Here is a 16,521-nt window from a genome sequence, read left to right as displayed (position 1 = left end):
AAAATTTTTTTAAATAAAAAAATAAATAAACTTCAAAAATGAGTTAGGGAAGAAGTTATGGCACAGTGAGTTGTCATGGCTCGCAACTCCAGCATTCCATATGAGGGTGGGTTCCCATTCCAAAGCTGCTCCTTGCTGATATGCCTGCAAAAGCAGTGGAATATGATACAAGTACTAGGACCTCTGCCACCCACATGGAAGACCCAGGTGGAGTACCACACTCTTGTCTTCAGCTTGACCCAGACCTAGCCATTGCAGCCATCTGGGAAGTGAATCAACAGATGGAAGATTCTCTCTTTCTCTCTTTCCCTCTCTCTCTCTCCCTCTCTCTCTGCTTCCTCCTCACTGTCTCTAACTCTGCCTTTCAAATAAATAAAATAAATACTTAAAATATCACTATGGAAACATTTTCTTCCAGTCCCCTACTTCTCACCCAATTGTTCCAGAGCACCATCTGTGTCTGGAAAAGAACAATGCCTGCTTCCATAAATTATTGAATTAAGTTTCTGAGACATTAAGTACATTTAAATATGTGTCATTGGGGCCGGCACTGTGGCACTGTGGCACAAGCGGGTTAACACCCTGGCCTGTTAAGCAGGTTAACACCATATGGCATCCCACATGGGCTCCACTTCCAATACAGCTCTCTGCTACGGCCTGGGAAAGCAGTAGAAGATGGCCCAAGTCCTTAGGCTCCTGCACCCACATGGGAGACCTGGAAGAAGCTCCTGGCTCCTGGCTTCAGAACAGCGCAGCTCCAGCCATTGCGGGCAACTGGGGAGTGAACCAGTGGATGGAAGACCTCTCTCTTTCTATCTGCCTCTCCTCTCTCTGTGTAACTTTGACTTTCAAATAAAATAAATAAATCTTTTAAAAAAAGTGTTATTAATAGTAAACATTTAAAAATATCACTTTGATAAGAATTTCCTCATCATTCACTTAAAACATTCTTCATGTGATTAGTTAAATGCAAAACAGTTTCAAACTTCTAATCTAATAAAACACATTATGAGGAAGAAGGGTTGGCACATGGGTAGGAGGTAGGGTAGAGTGGGAAGTATTATGTTCCTCAATTTGTATACATGAAATACATGAAATTTGAATAATTTAAATAAAATTTTTAAAAACACATTATGGTTTTTATGTTAAAAGATCTAAAAGAGTGCTAACAATTAAAATATTTTTTCTTTGAACTAGATAATTTCATTTATGGTTTCTGTTTTGATGATTAGAAATGGACTTTAACATAGAAGCACAAGCTAATATACTACATGTACTGGCATTTGATGTTATTTATACTTTTAGAAAAAAAAAAAAACTCCTGCAGTCTGATTGAAACATACTCACAAGCTTTGCATGTCCTCTTGAAATAAAGATACATGTATACAAATAAGACAGTTTTTTAAATAAAAAATGCCCGTAAGAAGTAATAAATATATGCATTTACCCACTGAAGATGTATTCACAAGATCTCATTCATATAGCCAAATTTGCTTATTAAATTGTTTCAGTGCTAATTCACAGCCATACTTATTTTGTAATATTACCAAGTTCACCTCCTTAAACTCAGTGATTCAGAGCATATGGTAACAAAATCTCACCCCCAATAAATCAAGTATCTTTTAGTAAGTTGACCTAAGAGTAGATATAAACTACATCAGAAACCATTTTTAAGTTTTCCCAGTTACTAGTGCAAAGATACTTCAAAGAATTCACGGTAAATGGAATTTAAATAAATTTATTTTACTGCAAAATATTTTAAACCCATGCATACAAAGGATGTGCAAAAAGTTTGTGGCAATGTATACTGTGGGAAAAAAGCATAGATTTCAAAATATTTTAGACAAAAATTAATTTATCTTTTAATTCTGCTTCCCATGAGCTTTTTGAAGTTTCCTGGTATATTAGTTTTATATATATATACCTGGAGATTGTTTCAGAACCTGAACACAACAACTCTAATGCCATGCATTTTCAGCTTTCCCTAAAACACCAATTTATAATAAGGACATATAAATAAACACGCTTAGTGTCAGTGGGCAGATTTTAAAAGCTCACCATCCTTTGCTGAGATGACAGAACGCTGTCCCAGTCAGCATCTTGTTGAATGGTATTGACAATTGTTGGTAGCTCCTCAGAGTGAGGTTTGTTGTGCATTATGGGGTGCAGAGGCAGATGGGAGGCCACATGTTGATCACTACCCTCTTCCTTTTCCCTTGAGGTCAAATCCTGGGTCATCGCTTCCTCTCCATCAGCTGCACAGGCAAATGGAGAGGTGGCTTGCTTGGAAGACATTCTTCTGCAGAAAAGGAAAAACATTGTGGATGAAAAGGGCCATCATCAACAACAACAAAAGTAAACCATCTCTTGCATTTGATTAATTCAGGAAAAAGGAAAGTTCTTTGGAGATATGTATAGTCTACTATAAACCACTAAGAAACAGCTCCTGGCTTATCTGTCCCTTTCTCTCTCTTTGCTTTTAACTGAGCAAACCTCTTTCCAGTAATAGCTACATATTTTTCCTCTTACTAATCCACAAATGAATTTTTTATAGAATAAATTTTCATAATCTACAGTTGTATACATGTGTATATTTTTTCTTCCAGTTCTCTCAACTACGTTATAAACTTCTTGAGAGCAATTAGGTTGATGGTTAGCAATGAAAATAATGAATGAATGAACTGCAAATGAGCCACATTACATGATGACTTGAAAGCACAAACGTCCAAATTTCTCCTACGGTTTATTTAGGAACAAAAGAAGTCTGTGTAGGAAAATACAATTGGGATGGTAAATAATCAGTAATAAAGGTTGAGTGAATCTAGTCCTGACTTCTTAGTGTTTACTTTATATTGTTAGTTCTAGGCCTTAAAACTACTTAGTGTCCATTTGATGGTTTTGTAAAGACCTTTAAGATGTGTCAACTACTGTAACATAAGTTGTGACATATTGTTTCAGTGACTAATGTTATGTTAGGCTTAAGGCAATTTTGTAGCATTTGAATTGGGTATCTGAAATGACTATACCTCTGGTTCATGTAGGAAAGCACATTCAAGACTCGATGCAATTACTATGAAAATAGTAAAGCAAATTCTGTGCATACTTAAAAATCTCCTAAAATAACACTGGACATTCACTATGTTCCACAAATAATCACTGATGACACTCCGCATGACAAAGTCTCCATTCTGTGCTTTTATAAGGATACAATCAATAAATCACTATTATTAAACAGAATTTCAAAACTTTTAGAATGTTACTTTATCAGGATGAATTTCTCAGAAAATGCTTAAAAATAAAACCATTAAGTTTGTCAAAAAAAAATAAAAATAAAACCATTAATTTTGTAACTTATCAGAAGAAACAATTCAGTTTTTTTTCTAAAACTTTGCATTGTTTTTGGTTTATTGTATCTTTAGTTCTAAAGCTGCTGCGTAATGAAAGGAATAAAATCTCCACCTTAATTGCTCTTTAACATTAATTGATTTCATACCATTTTTTTAAAAATGCACAAATCAGTTAACATAGGAAACCACATGAGCATTTTTCAAATTAGCAAATCATTAACTTGCTAGTACTGTTTCTACAGACAAATAAATACTGATTAAAGGGTCTAGAAATCTGAGATTAACAGTTAAATTTACAAATCTGTCACATGCTTTCATGAATATTGCAGTGAAGGAAATATCAAGTGCAAAGAAAAATAATTAAGTTAATTCCAATTTAAACAGTAGTTTTTATGTAGCAGCCCATGTTTCACATAGGATTTAACAGCTAATGCTAAATTTCTCACAATTAATGAGGGGGCTCAGATTTAGTATCCTACAGTGAAAAAAAAATTATTATAAGATCAGCTAATCTAATTATGCACAGTTCTAAATAAAAGTATTACAGGCTTTTGAAGTGCTTTGAAACATATTAAAATGCTGATACCTACTTATAATAATCATTCAACAAATAATAAAATTTCACCTATTACACTTGATGCTAGACAATAAAATAGGGGATAGGGAGTGCAAAAAGAATGCCTTCATTTTCTGTGAGGACAAAAAATTCTATATCCTAAAGAATATAATATCAAAGATCAGATAAATATATTCTTGATGAATTTCTACCAATATTAACAAATGGACAAATAAATAGAGTTACGAAAACCGACAACCAAAGTGTGCTTCTAACTATACAAGAATCACTGTAGAGCTTCCATTACTGGTCCCTTAAATACGACAGTAAAACCAGGGAAATTATGGCTGATCTGCAAGTTTATCAAGAGCTTGCCACAAACACCAAGAATGTTCTCTTAGTTCACATAATGACAGTACCGATAATGTACTCATTCACATTAAAGACAAAAGAATGAATTTACTGTTGCTTTTTAAAACAGTTAAATACAACTGAAAGTCATAATCCAAGATTCAGAGTGACTTTAGCTCTCTCAACAACATCCTCTTATTATAGAGTGAATTGCCTCCTTCCAACAGCAATATCTGTGATTGTTGCTGTCATATAAATTAATCATGACACAAAACCAAAGTGAAAGCAGTCTCTTAAGAATAATTTCAACCATAAACTGCACCAGTGAACAATAGTGCACAATCCTAATTAAACACAACTATGCAGCTGTAAAAATAGACTAAATCTGTCCAAACCTATGAGCTGAGTTTAAAGGCTGGTTTGTTAAAGTGTTTTCTTAAGGAAAGCTGGGTCCTGGGTCTTAATCAGCCAATAAATTATTTCCTGCAATTACATTAAATAGAAAATTATCTTCAAATGGGGAGTGTTAATTGAAAATCAAAATTCAGAGGGAAGTTTAGAAATTACACGCTGAATACAATTAATGAGGAAAGGCTTCACCTCTACTTCATCAACAGTCTTCTGGTGATTCCTCCAGTGACCATTCAGGAAAGCTACCTATTTATAATATCACACAACCTGTCTCTTATTTTGCACCTACAAATTCAAATGTGTATCGAGGTTGCAAATAAAAGGGAGGCTGCCAAGAAAAATGCAATATTAAATCTGACTGCTCAACCTCAGTTCACACCATCATTAAGGGAAAAATGAGCAAAGAGTGGTAAGACAACAATGGTTAATGACCAAGGAAGAAAGCACAGTCAACTTGGATAGCCATCCTTTTAGCAAAGGAATTAACATTTTTCTCTACAAAAATTACTTTTCCATATCATATTTTGTTAAATTTCTTGTGTTTACTTTATTACAGATCTCAGAGATGTTGTTAGCAGAGCAAAAAATGATTTTTGTTCTATTTGCAAAATATTTTCTTATTTCCTTTTGGTAACATTGTTGGATTTTTTTCAGATTTTTCATTGTCGGCTTGTCTTTTTTTTTAAAGTAAAGTTTGCACAAATTATTTTTAATGCATAGTTTATTAAATAAACCTTAGATTCACTGATTATTAGGCTCTATTCACTGGTTTTGTGTAAAATTACTTTATTAAATGATCCTTTGATTTACTGATTACATCCTCATTCACTTCATTCTTGTAAGCCATTTTTCTAGACTAAATAAACCGTATTCTAGAAGCTACAGACATTTGACTTTTGAGAATGCCTTTACTATATAACCACTACACCATAGCTTCTCTCCTTTAGAAACCTATAAATTGAACATGCACTTCTTTAAATGGTTTCGAAAGTCATGTAGGAGGCTCACACTTATTTTTAATGCTCATATAAGTAATTTTCCATTAAAATAATTTTCACACATCCTCTAGTGTATCAGAGGAGCACCTTACTTTAGCTGCTGCCACATATAATAAGCAAAAGAAATTCAAAATCCTCATGAAAATGATCAATTTCTATGTGACTTTACTTTGTTTTATTTTTGCACTATTATGACTTAAAAATCATTCAAATGAATTGTTTTTTTAATTTGTATTAAAAAAAATCCCCTAGTTATACCCCCTGAAAACAGGGGTTTATAATGGAAGTGCTGACACAACCCTAACTAAAGCAGCGCAAATGTTGCCGCTATAATACACAAAATCAAGTTCTATTATTCTAAACTATCCTCGCTCATGGGATTTTTCTTTACTGTGCTCCCAGCCAAACTGCTGAAGCATGAAAAATTTAAATGCAATCAAATGCGCCCAATTCTACTTTACTAGAACAAGTGTCTACAGTGGTACAATCTTAAAAGGAGATGCAACAGATTTGTTTGGTGTTTTTTTTAACTGTTTATTTATAATACAGTGCATTGGAGATAAAATAAAAGAGGAAATTACACTCACATGGTACCAGTGTATTGACTACACAGAGTACATTATAATCAGAGAGAAAAACTACATTGTCAACTTATCACATTGGTTAAACAAGATGGTTTTCTGGGGCATAGCTATTATCAAGTAAAATCTCCAAAGAGAATTAAGTATCTTTGTGACACATAAAACTAAATTCCCATCATATGTTTCCTGAGTTTGAAATGTTTCTGCCCAACAGATCAACTGAATTCTCAGGATATGAGGCCATTGGGAAAAACTTTGGGGAACAAAATTGTTGGAGATAAAGCCTCCAATGATTAGTAATGTTCTCTAGGAGCCCAGTAGGAATGCCTATAGAAAGGTGATGATTATTTTACTCCAAAACACTAGTACAGAGAGAATGTTTAGGTCATTACAAACTCACACAGTAAGTTTACACCCTGTTCTTCAATAAGAAATCAAAATTAGTTGTCCCAAGATTTTATAAAATAATGAGGCAGCTGGATATCTACACATTAAGTTCTATATCACGTATTTTAAAACTTTTCTGATTTGATGTTGTTACTTTTTAAAAGCTAATTTTTTATATAAGTTTAAAAGTTAGGATTATTTTTGAACAATTTTAAGCTTTTAATTTTTTTATAAAGCATAGTCATGCAACATCACATTTTTTAAAATTATTGCTTAGCAAAAAATCCATCTCCCAAAAGTATCCTTTGGTTTAACATAACTGTGGATTTATATACACTTGATTCATCAAAATAATATTTTTATAATATTTTCAATACCTTTATGAGTATTTTCAAATGGCATTCACTTTTCAGGCATGTTACATTTACTCAAAACAAGTTCTGTTTTTTTAACATAAAGCAACAATTTAACAGTCGGTTTACTTATAGAAAAAATAAGAAGGTCAATCCAACATTCGCATTCATTATTGCAGTTCAGCCCCAGGCTACCAAGGTAGGCTTAGTTAAGTCATATAATTCACTGTTAATTTAATGCTGCACTTGATCTGTATGAGAAATAAACAACTAATTTTCCAAAAATACAAAACAGTGACTCTCATTTGAAGGAGCATGAGTAACAGATATGTTCAGTTGCCAAAAAGCACAATACCCAGGAACCCCTACAAAGGATGCCAGTCCACCCAGCCTAGGGCAAAGAATGATTTAAAAACCCTCTTCCTGTACTTCTAATTCCCACGTTTAAGGATCTTGGAGAGAGGAAGGCCTGCAGGAGGGGCTAATTCTAGACATTAAAATGTAGATATTTCTTTTAAAACTTTCCCTGCTTCATTCTGGAAATCTAAGGTTGATAATGATTCTTTCTTTCTTTCTTTCTTTCTTTCTTTCTTTCTTTCTTTCTTTCTTTCTTTCTTTTTTTTTTTTTCAGCACTACCATCTCCTCTTCCTCACTCCACTTCCAAACTTTCCTGGACATCTGCCAGATCCTTCTCTCTCTTCCATGTATTTAATAAGCAATCAAAAAATTCAGAGGAAAATAAGGCAACTGCTTGCAGAGCTCCTTGGAAAGTTATAAACCTATATCCTAGAGTTTGTAGCTATTCTTTCAGAACACATGTGGTGACACATAGAAACAACATCTGTTAGAAGAAAACACTGATTTGAGTTAGCTGTCATATCAATAGAGAAGAGGCAAATGAAATACACTTGAAATTCTTGAAGTATGCCTAAGAAAGGGCTTAGGTCAATTGGTTTTGACTTCTCTAAGGCTTCTAATTTTTCACACTAAAGCACCAAAATTTGTATCCAAAGGCCCTCTGAGGTTCTTATTTAACAGGGACTACCTGGAACAGATTCCTCTCAAGTCATCAAAGTTTGTGTTTCTAGAGTTTATATTTAGCTGACAATATTGCTGTCACTTTATATAGCTTAAGACTGTTCTTTGGACTAGAGCTCATATGTCTTGGAATGCTTTGACTCATGAATTGTTTCTCCTGATAATGTTACATCACGTAACCACCTCTGTCTAATTGGTTAGTATCTGCTTGAAGAGACAGGCAACCAGCCTAATGGCTGGCCTGCTAACTGCCTATGGAAAACCTATAATTATTACATGTGTCCCTGAGTATCCAGTTTCTTCCGGGGATTGAAACAACTTGACTTCACATAACCTCTACATATACTTTTTTGTTTGACAGAAATAATACTGAGGTTTGTTTTTTTTTTTTAATAGGTCATCCTCCCAGTAACTTGTTGGGACTTTTGCTTTGGAAAGTCAAGCCCAGAGTATATAAATAAAATCAGTGACTTAACAATAAAAGTGAAACCAAACAATGGCTACTATAAATATTCACCAACAGAGATCTTTAATCAAGTACAATGACTTCATAGCTCAACTGCAAGACCTCTATGTGGCATGAGGGAAAGAAAGCTGTTTAAAATAACAGCATAATGAATTTATTTATATATGTTCACTTTGAATCTCCTCTTCACACGAAATGAGAACCATAATTTTTAACATGAATAACAGACACATCTTTGTCAGCTTGAAACTGATACACTACCATAGAAGCCCAATTACAGGATATCTTATCCAATTATTAATGAAAATCATAAACCAGAACAATAGCTTCTCAGAGAAAAGGCATAGGAAGCTGTCAGTGTATACTTTTCCATTCTTATCTTTATTTTCACTTTGTTTAATACTGCCAGAAAGAAAAATGAAAATTCATACTATATAGACTGTCTCAAACTATAAAAGTTCATACATGGTAACAGTGAATGAAATTAAGTAAAGAAGCTAATCTTGGCTAATCTCTTAGGTTCTCCATCAGCTAAGCAAAGCAAACTAGCAATTCTTTTCTTTCATTTAACGAAATAAGGCATAAGTTTCAGGTCCCTATCAAAAAAAAGGACGAGAAGAGGAAGAGAAGGGAGGAGGAGGGGAAAATGAAAGGGAAAGGAAGAGGAGAAAAGGGAGGAGGAGAGATGGTGAAAGGGGAGGAGAGGAGCAACCCTGGCTTTGCAGTTCATTTTCAGTTTGTCTACTTAATGAAAACCTCATTGTACAGCCCTGAAAACCATTTCCAGGAGGCAAAGTATTTCAGATTCAGCAGAGGTTACACAAGCATCAAAGCAGTTAAATATAGGTGCCAAGCTGCATTGCCAGGAGCTCTTAGTACTGTGAGTTAGTGTTACCTGACAGCTTAGTGAATATAAAATTACTTGTTTCTCCAATTGAAGACAATCAAATTGTCACCTTCCATTGTAATAATGCACAACTAGTGATCAGCAAAGTGCAAACATAATTACCATGAAGAAAACAAAAAATCAAATCTAAATCTCTCTACAGAGTAAACACATTTATCTGGCATCCCCCAAAAAGGAGTGCATTTTAATACTTGCTGCTATGATGCAATCTTTATGTTGTTTAACAATAAGACTTATTAGTCTTACATTCAATAAAGATTAAAAGTAAAAAAGCCCAATTCATGGAAAGTGAATACATATACCAATAAAAGCATTATATGAACACGGAGTTCAAAGGCCTACAAATTAGATAACTGCCATGTGGACTGATAACATTAAGTATGTCAGCAGCATGTCCATTTTAAAAATCCTTCTTTCAGAGATTTCTTTCCTGTCCAAGAAACCATTCTGGAGGTTAAAAAGGACAGGTGGGATCCAACCTCAAAAGGTCTTGTCTTAATTTCTTCCTAAAAGGTTATGCTTTATTTTTGTTATCTAAAGTGGCTTTTATTTTCTAGAGATTGAAAATCCACATCACAAAATCAATCCACTCTTTCTAATCAAGTCTAGAAAACAACCAAGGGTGGATAACCTATGCACAATTTTTTTTATGATTTTATTTATTTATTTGAGAGGTAGAGTTACAGACAGTGAAAGGGAGAGAGAGAGAGAGTGAGGTCTTCCTGCCGTAGGTTCACTCCCCAATTGGCTGCAATGGCTGGAGCTATGCAGATCCAAAGCCAGGAGCCAGGAGCTTCCACCAGTCTCCCTCGTGGGTGCAGGGGCCCAAGGACTTGGGCCGTCTTCCCCTGCCCTCCCAGGCCACAGCAGAGAGCTCTATTGGAAGAAGAGCAGCCAGGACTAGAACCGGCGCCCATATGGGATGCCGACAACGATACAGGTGGAGGATTAACCTACTGCGCTACCACGCCGGCCCCCACAATTATTTTGCACCACTCAGCATCTGGAATCTCTGTCCAAATCCAGTAACCAGACTGACACACTATCAAAATGATCTCAGCAACCCAAGACTGGGTTAGTATGAAAGCAGTGAAAGTTTCACATAGTTCCCCCATACTAGGAGACATGGAATCTATGATCAAATGAAAATGAATAGCATCAATGCAGATGGTGCTCCAAAAAAACTGATTTTTCTCTTTTTTTTTAACTTTTATTTAATGAATATAAATTTCCAAAGTACAGCTTATGGATTACAATGGCTCCCCCCCCCCATAACTTCCCTCCCACTCGTACCCCTCCCCTTTCCCTCTCCCACCCCCCTTCCATTCACATCAAGATTCATTTTCATTTCTCTTTATATACAGAAGATCAGTTTAGCATATATTAAGTAAAGATTTCATCAGTTTGCACCCACACAGAAACACAAAGTGAAAAATACTGTTTGAGTACTAGTTATAGCATTAAATCTCAATGTATAGCACATTAAGGACAGAGATCCTACATGAGGAGTAAGTGCACATTGACTCCTGTTGTTGACTTAACAAATTGACACTCTTGTTTATGGCGTCAGTAATCACCCTAGGCTCTTGTCATGAGTTTCCAAGGCTATGAAAGCCTTTTGAGTTCACCGACTCTGATCATATTTAGACAAGGTCGTAGTCAAAGTGGAAGTTCTCTCCTTCCTTCAGAGAAAGGTACCTACTTCTTTGATTACCTGTTCTTTCCACTGGGATCTCACTCGCAGAGATCTTTCATTTAGGTGTTTTTTTTGTTTTTTGTTTTGTTTGTTTTGTTTTGTTTTTGTTTTTGTTTTTGTCAGAGTGTTTTGGCTTTCCATGCCTGTAATACTCTCATGGGCTTTTCAGCCAGATCCGTGTGCCTTAAGGGTTGATTCTGAGGCCAAAGTGCTGCTTAGGACATCTGCCATTCTATGGGTCTTCTGTGTATCTCGCTTCCCATGTTGGATCGTTCTCTCCTTTAAAAACTGATTTTTCAATGATCTCATATAAAAGTGATTTTATTTTTATCTATAATTCAAAATTTAAAATGTTCACTTTAAAAACATTCATACAAGTCAATAACTCTCATTCTCAAAATCCTCCCAACATTAGGGGTTTTTTTCCTTTCATCAGTAAGGTCCCTCATTCTTTTTCTTGGAAAAACATGTCATATACTTAATGCTGAATTACTATTTTTATCTGATACATCTGTGCTAAATCGTATCATTTATAATCACTCAACCAAAAAATGGAGCAGTTTGGAATAGGGAGGGGAGGGTGGGCACCACATCAAGGTGAAAATGGAACTAATTACAGTCAATCGAAACATTGGGTTCCCTGAGCTTGAACCTAAGAATACAAATTTAGACATTAATAATCAGATATCTCATTCCTTAAAATGACTTTTTCATTGTATATATAGAAATACGGACTGGCCAATCAGTCCTATGCTTTGTTTCGATGGAGAGAAATGAGCTAATAGTATTTTTTAATTAATCTATAACCCAGAAAATATCACTCACATGTTAATGCTGTCAACATAAACATTCTTTCTTCATACTATTTTACCCAATATCTGATTATTTTACATCTAAGCTACATGTTTACTACATTTATATCCCCAGCATTTATCTCCCTGAAATATAATAGTCCTCAAATGATTGTGAAGCATTTACACCAAATCATACTCTGCAATGTTATATTAAAAAAAATCTGAAAACTAGATTTGTCATCATTTTTCTCAATATTTTCCTTTGTTCGTCCACAACCACAGAGAGTATCATTCCCAGGGTAATCTAGGTACAAAGTGTGAACATTCTATCCATTTCCTCCTCTTTATCCTTGCTCCTCATGCACAGCCTGACATTAAGTTCCAGCAGCTCCTCCTTAATATTTCTGCTGCTCATCCTTCTTACCACACTCATCATTACCTTAGTACAGCCTTTATCACACTTCACACCTAAACTTCTACAACAGATTCTAAACTAGTTTCACTAATTTCAGTACCTCTCCCTCCAACTCAATCTCACTGCCACTCTCTCCATCAGGTCACCTTCCTGTAGCTGATGACAGAACAAAACCCAAATTCCTAACCCTGGCACTCAAGGCCCTTCATCCAGATCCAACCAGTCTTCTTCAACTTATCTGCCTGAGTCTACACTCTCGCCTCCTATTCTAACTAGACTGACATAATTAAATTTCATTTATTGTTGCCTTCTTCTGCTATCTCCCTCACTTTCCCTTCTTATTACAAGGAAGCCAACTAGGACTATTCTAGGTAACCTCTCTTCACCTCTAGTAAATGCTCTGACAAATTATGCCTTGTGCGTCATTTGCACATCACATATATATTCTTATATGTCACTATATCTTGTTACCTTACATAATCATTTTAAAATGCATGACATCTTTATTTTATACAAGTAACCCCAACCAGATCACAAACTTTTAAAGAATAAGAACAAAACCTTAGGCATTTCTGTAATACGAAAGTACCTAGTACAATGTTTTGCCTAAGAAAATGCCCAGTCAACATTGCCCAATTATTTAAATATTAGAGAATAAAAAGAAATAAATTCATTGTGCTATAACTTAACCAGAAAAAAAGTAATCAAAAAAAGAGGATTTTAAATGGTTCCGAGGCTACCTGGGACGCTCTCATCTCATCAGAGTGGCTGAGTCTGAGTCCCAGCTCCAGTTACAAGTCTAGTTTCCCACTAATGTACCCCTGTGAGATAGCAGGTGACGGCTCAGTAGTTGAGTCCCCAGCACCCATCTGAAAGATCTGGATTGAATTCCTGACTCTTGTCTTTGGCACGACCCAGCCTGGCTATTGTGAGTATCTGACAAGCAACCCAGCAGATGGAAGATCTCTCTGTGTCTGTCAATTTCTGTCTTTCCCTATATTTGTGTCTACCTTTCAAATAAATGAAACAATTAATTGAACATTTTTTAAAGTGAAAAAAATATTGAATAATGTTTCAAGAAGTTACATTAAATAACCTAGCAGTTCAGATGCCCATATCCAACATCAAAGTGCTGGGTTTGTTCCTTAGCTCTGACTGCGGTTTCCTACTAAGGCAGAACCTGGGAGACAGCAATGATGGCCTAAGTAAATCGACTCCTGTCACCCATGTGGGAGACCTAAATTGAGTTCCTGATTCCCAGCTTTATCCCTAGCCATACGGGCATCTGGAGATTTGGGGAGTGAACAGACAAATGGGAGCATGCTCTCTTTCTTGCTCTCTCCCTCTTTGCCTCTCAAATAAACTATTTAAAATAAAATTATATAAATAATAAAATAAAGCCACTAGATTCTCTGGTTATAACTTGGTTTTCCAGGGCTATCTTCTCTCCCATACACTGTGGCCAATTAAGTTTATTTCATATTTCAAAAGTTCCACAGATTCTGGGGTGAATGTTTGACTCAGAAGTTAAGATGCTTCTTGAGATGCCTGTATTCCACATCAGAATGCCTGGATTTGAGTCTGGTTCTGCTCCCAATTCAGCTTCCTACTAATGTGTACCCTGGGAGGCAGCAAGTAATAGCCCAAGTACTTGGGTCCTCACCACCCAAGTGGGAGTCCCAGACTGAATTCCTGGCTCCTAGCTTTGATCTGGACTAGCCCTGGATGTGGTGGGCATGGGCATTTCAGAAGTAAAACAATGAATTAGAGAACTTGCTCTCTTCTCTCTTTCTCTATTCTTACACACACACTATATCTCTCCTGTCCCAAATGAATACATTTTTAACAATCTATGTATTCCCTAGAAAAGAAAGCCAGAAAAATCATCAATCCACACTGTCAGAAATATTAACTGGGTGGATGGATGGATGGATGGATGGATATTGTAGAAACAGTTGAAAAGGCAAATTGTTTTAACTAGGTGCTTAAAATGTACCAGTCACTGTGCTAAGTGCTGCTGCATGTATTATCTCATTTAGTTCCCAATCAACCCTAGGAGTTAGATAATGCCATTATTCTTGTCTAACAACACAGAAATAAAGGCATAATAGTTTGTTAAAAAGTAATAACATGCCTAGTAAAAATATAAGGCAGAATTTGAATTCAGGTGGTCTAACTCTAAGGCAGATGCAATTACAATTGAAGGTTTTATAAAACCAAATAAATAAAGAGCTATTTTACATTATTATCTGAATTATTCTTTACTAATTTCCATCCTGCCCATAGAACTTTATTTTAATTTTATATTTATATTTATTTTATATTCTAGTTAGATATTCTAAATACTTATTTAATCAGAGCTTGGTCTGATAGCAAAAATACTTCTGGAGTTGGAAATATTTAATGATAATTAACACATTATAAAAAGAGAGAGAGCAGAAAGTGGAGTAGATAATCCTCTAACCAATCCATTTCACTCTCATTCTAAGCAGTTTGACAACAAAACGGGTTGAGGAAGTAATAAAAAGCTGTTGGCACATGAAGCTTGTAAATTCGCTGTAGTTTTTATACAATAAATTTTCTAACAAATGTTTGTTGGTTGGTAACTATCCTTGCTTTACCTAATGTGCTTTTTCTGGTTAACCTGGATGGTCAACATTTTACTATATCCTAGACATTCATTCCAAGGCCCAGAGAAGAAGGGGATAGTTTCTACCTTCCAGCTCTGACCAGAAAAACCACAACAGACATGTCAGACACAACTGGAACTGTTTCCTGATGAAAGTAGGTGTTGAGGCTAATCTTAAGGGAAAAGATTATTCAATATGCTGCCAATCTAGAGTTGATTTCAAGGATTTCAGAGTAATTTTCATATATTCTTAAAATCTGATTTAATATGTAATACCACATACATTGTAACTTCTGAGGGAAAGAAATAGAAAAGCCTTCCACACAAAGACATGGATTTTTATAAATTTTAATTTTCTAGGAAGGCTGATGAAAAGTTTTCACCATCAACCCAAATTTCTACACGTTTTTATACACACTAAATAGTCTGGATTCACAAAGAATTAAAGTGCTGCTATCTTGTACTTCTCTCACTACCTCTACCACCCCTTCCTTTCCTTATATCTATTTGCTTTAAATTTCTCACTTAAATGTACTGGTAACATGTTATCATAAGCAGCTCTAGCACAATATGAGAATCCAATTTTTCCCATGAATCACTGCATAGAATTCTTTCAGTTATGACTATCCACTGTCTTACTAATGGAGTCTTTACCAGGTTCCTATTTGCACACCTATCAAACTACAAAACTCCTAGTTTTCCAAAACTATGGTGTTTTATTATGAGAAAGATTCCTACATTATTTATCTAATGCTATTCTTTCTTCTCATGTAAGCACTACCACATAATTTCCCCAAATTGAGTAACAGACTCCCCTAAAAAACTTTTACAATTATCATGCCCAATCTGTTAGCTTTTAAGATATCTTTAAAGGTAAATATTTGCACCCATGGTGCCTATAACAGGAAAACTGCTACTACTCTCAACAGGATCTACTGCCAGAAAGAAAATTGGTGTGGTGGAAAGGCTGAAGTAGGGATTTAAGTCCCACATTTCTCATTTACTAATCTATGAACTTCAGAAGCATCTTAACTTTCTGAGTTTCCAAGCCTCTATCTGTAAAATTAGGGAAACATACCTTCCTTGAAGACTTGTTGCAAACACTAAATTAGTATGTGAATGGACTTTATTTTGGTATGAAATGAAAACTAATTTCCTTTAAACAAAACTTCACAGAAAAATAGTTTGACAGAAATAAAAATCCTTATGGAAATACTGAATTTTTGCAAGTCACATTTAGTCAAAGTTCCATGGAATAAAAAGTGTGTCAGTTCCAATACACTCATGACACAGTGCTGAATGGACTAATGACTAGGTAAAAATATGAATACGCTACTCTCTCCAGAATGGGGTAGAGATGAGAGAGAAGCATTTTTTACATAAGAAAGACAAAAGCACATGGCATCTAATGCTGAGAACTGTATTCCTAAGGATAAGAGATTTTGGAGCTGTATGTATCCATTCAGACCTCCTGCTATTAACCTTCCCTTGATTGTCAGCCAAAACAGTCCAAGAATTTGGAGACTGTAATTCATTTGCTCAGAGTTAATTTTTAAACAGAGCAGCATTTCAGTATACCAAAATAACTATC

The 16,521-nt window shown here is 35.2% G+C and overlaps 1 protein-coding gene across 50 annotated transcripts in view; it reads right to left on the bottom strand.

Annotated features, from left to right (window-relative positions):
- Positions 1–16,521, bottom strand: part of SOX6 (SRY-box transcription factor 6) — a 647,773-nt gene that overhangs the window by 385,382 nt on the left and 245,870 nt on the right. For all 50 annotated transcript variants that reach the window (XM_051833972.2, XM_070073077.1, XM_070073091.1 and 47 more), the window contains one exon: positions 2,059–2,299. In XM_051833972.2, the coding sequence (XP_051689932.1) occupies positions 2,059–2,299 (241 nt within the window). The remainder of the gene's footprint in view (positions 1–2,058; positions 2,300–16,521) is intronic.

The sequence above is a fragment of the Oryctolagus cuniculus genome, chromosome 1 (assembly GCF_964237555.1).
Source record: "Oryctolagus cuniculus chromosome 1, mOryCun1.1, whole genome shotgun sequence".
NCBI classification, from domain to species: Eukaryota; Metazoa; Chordata; class Mammalia; order Lagomorpha; family Leporidae; genus Oryctolagus; species Oryctolagus cuniculus.
This window is presented reverse-complemented; position numbering and strand designations above follow the sequence as displayed.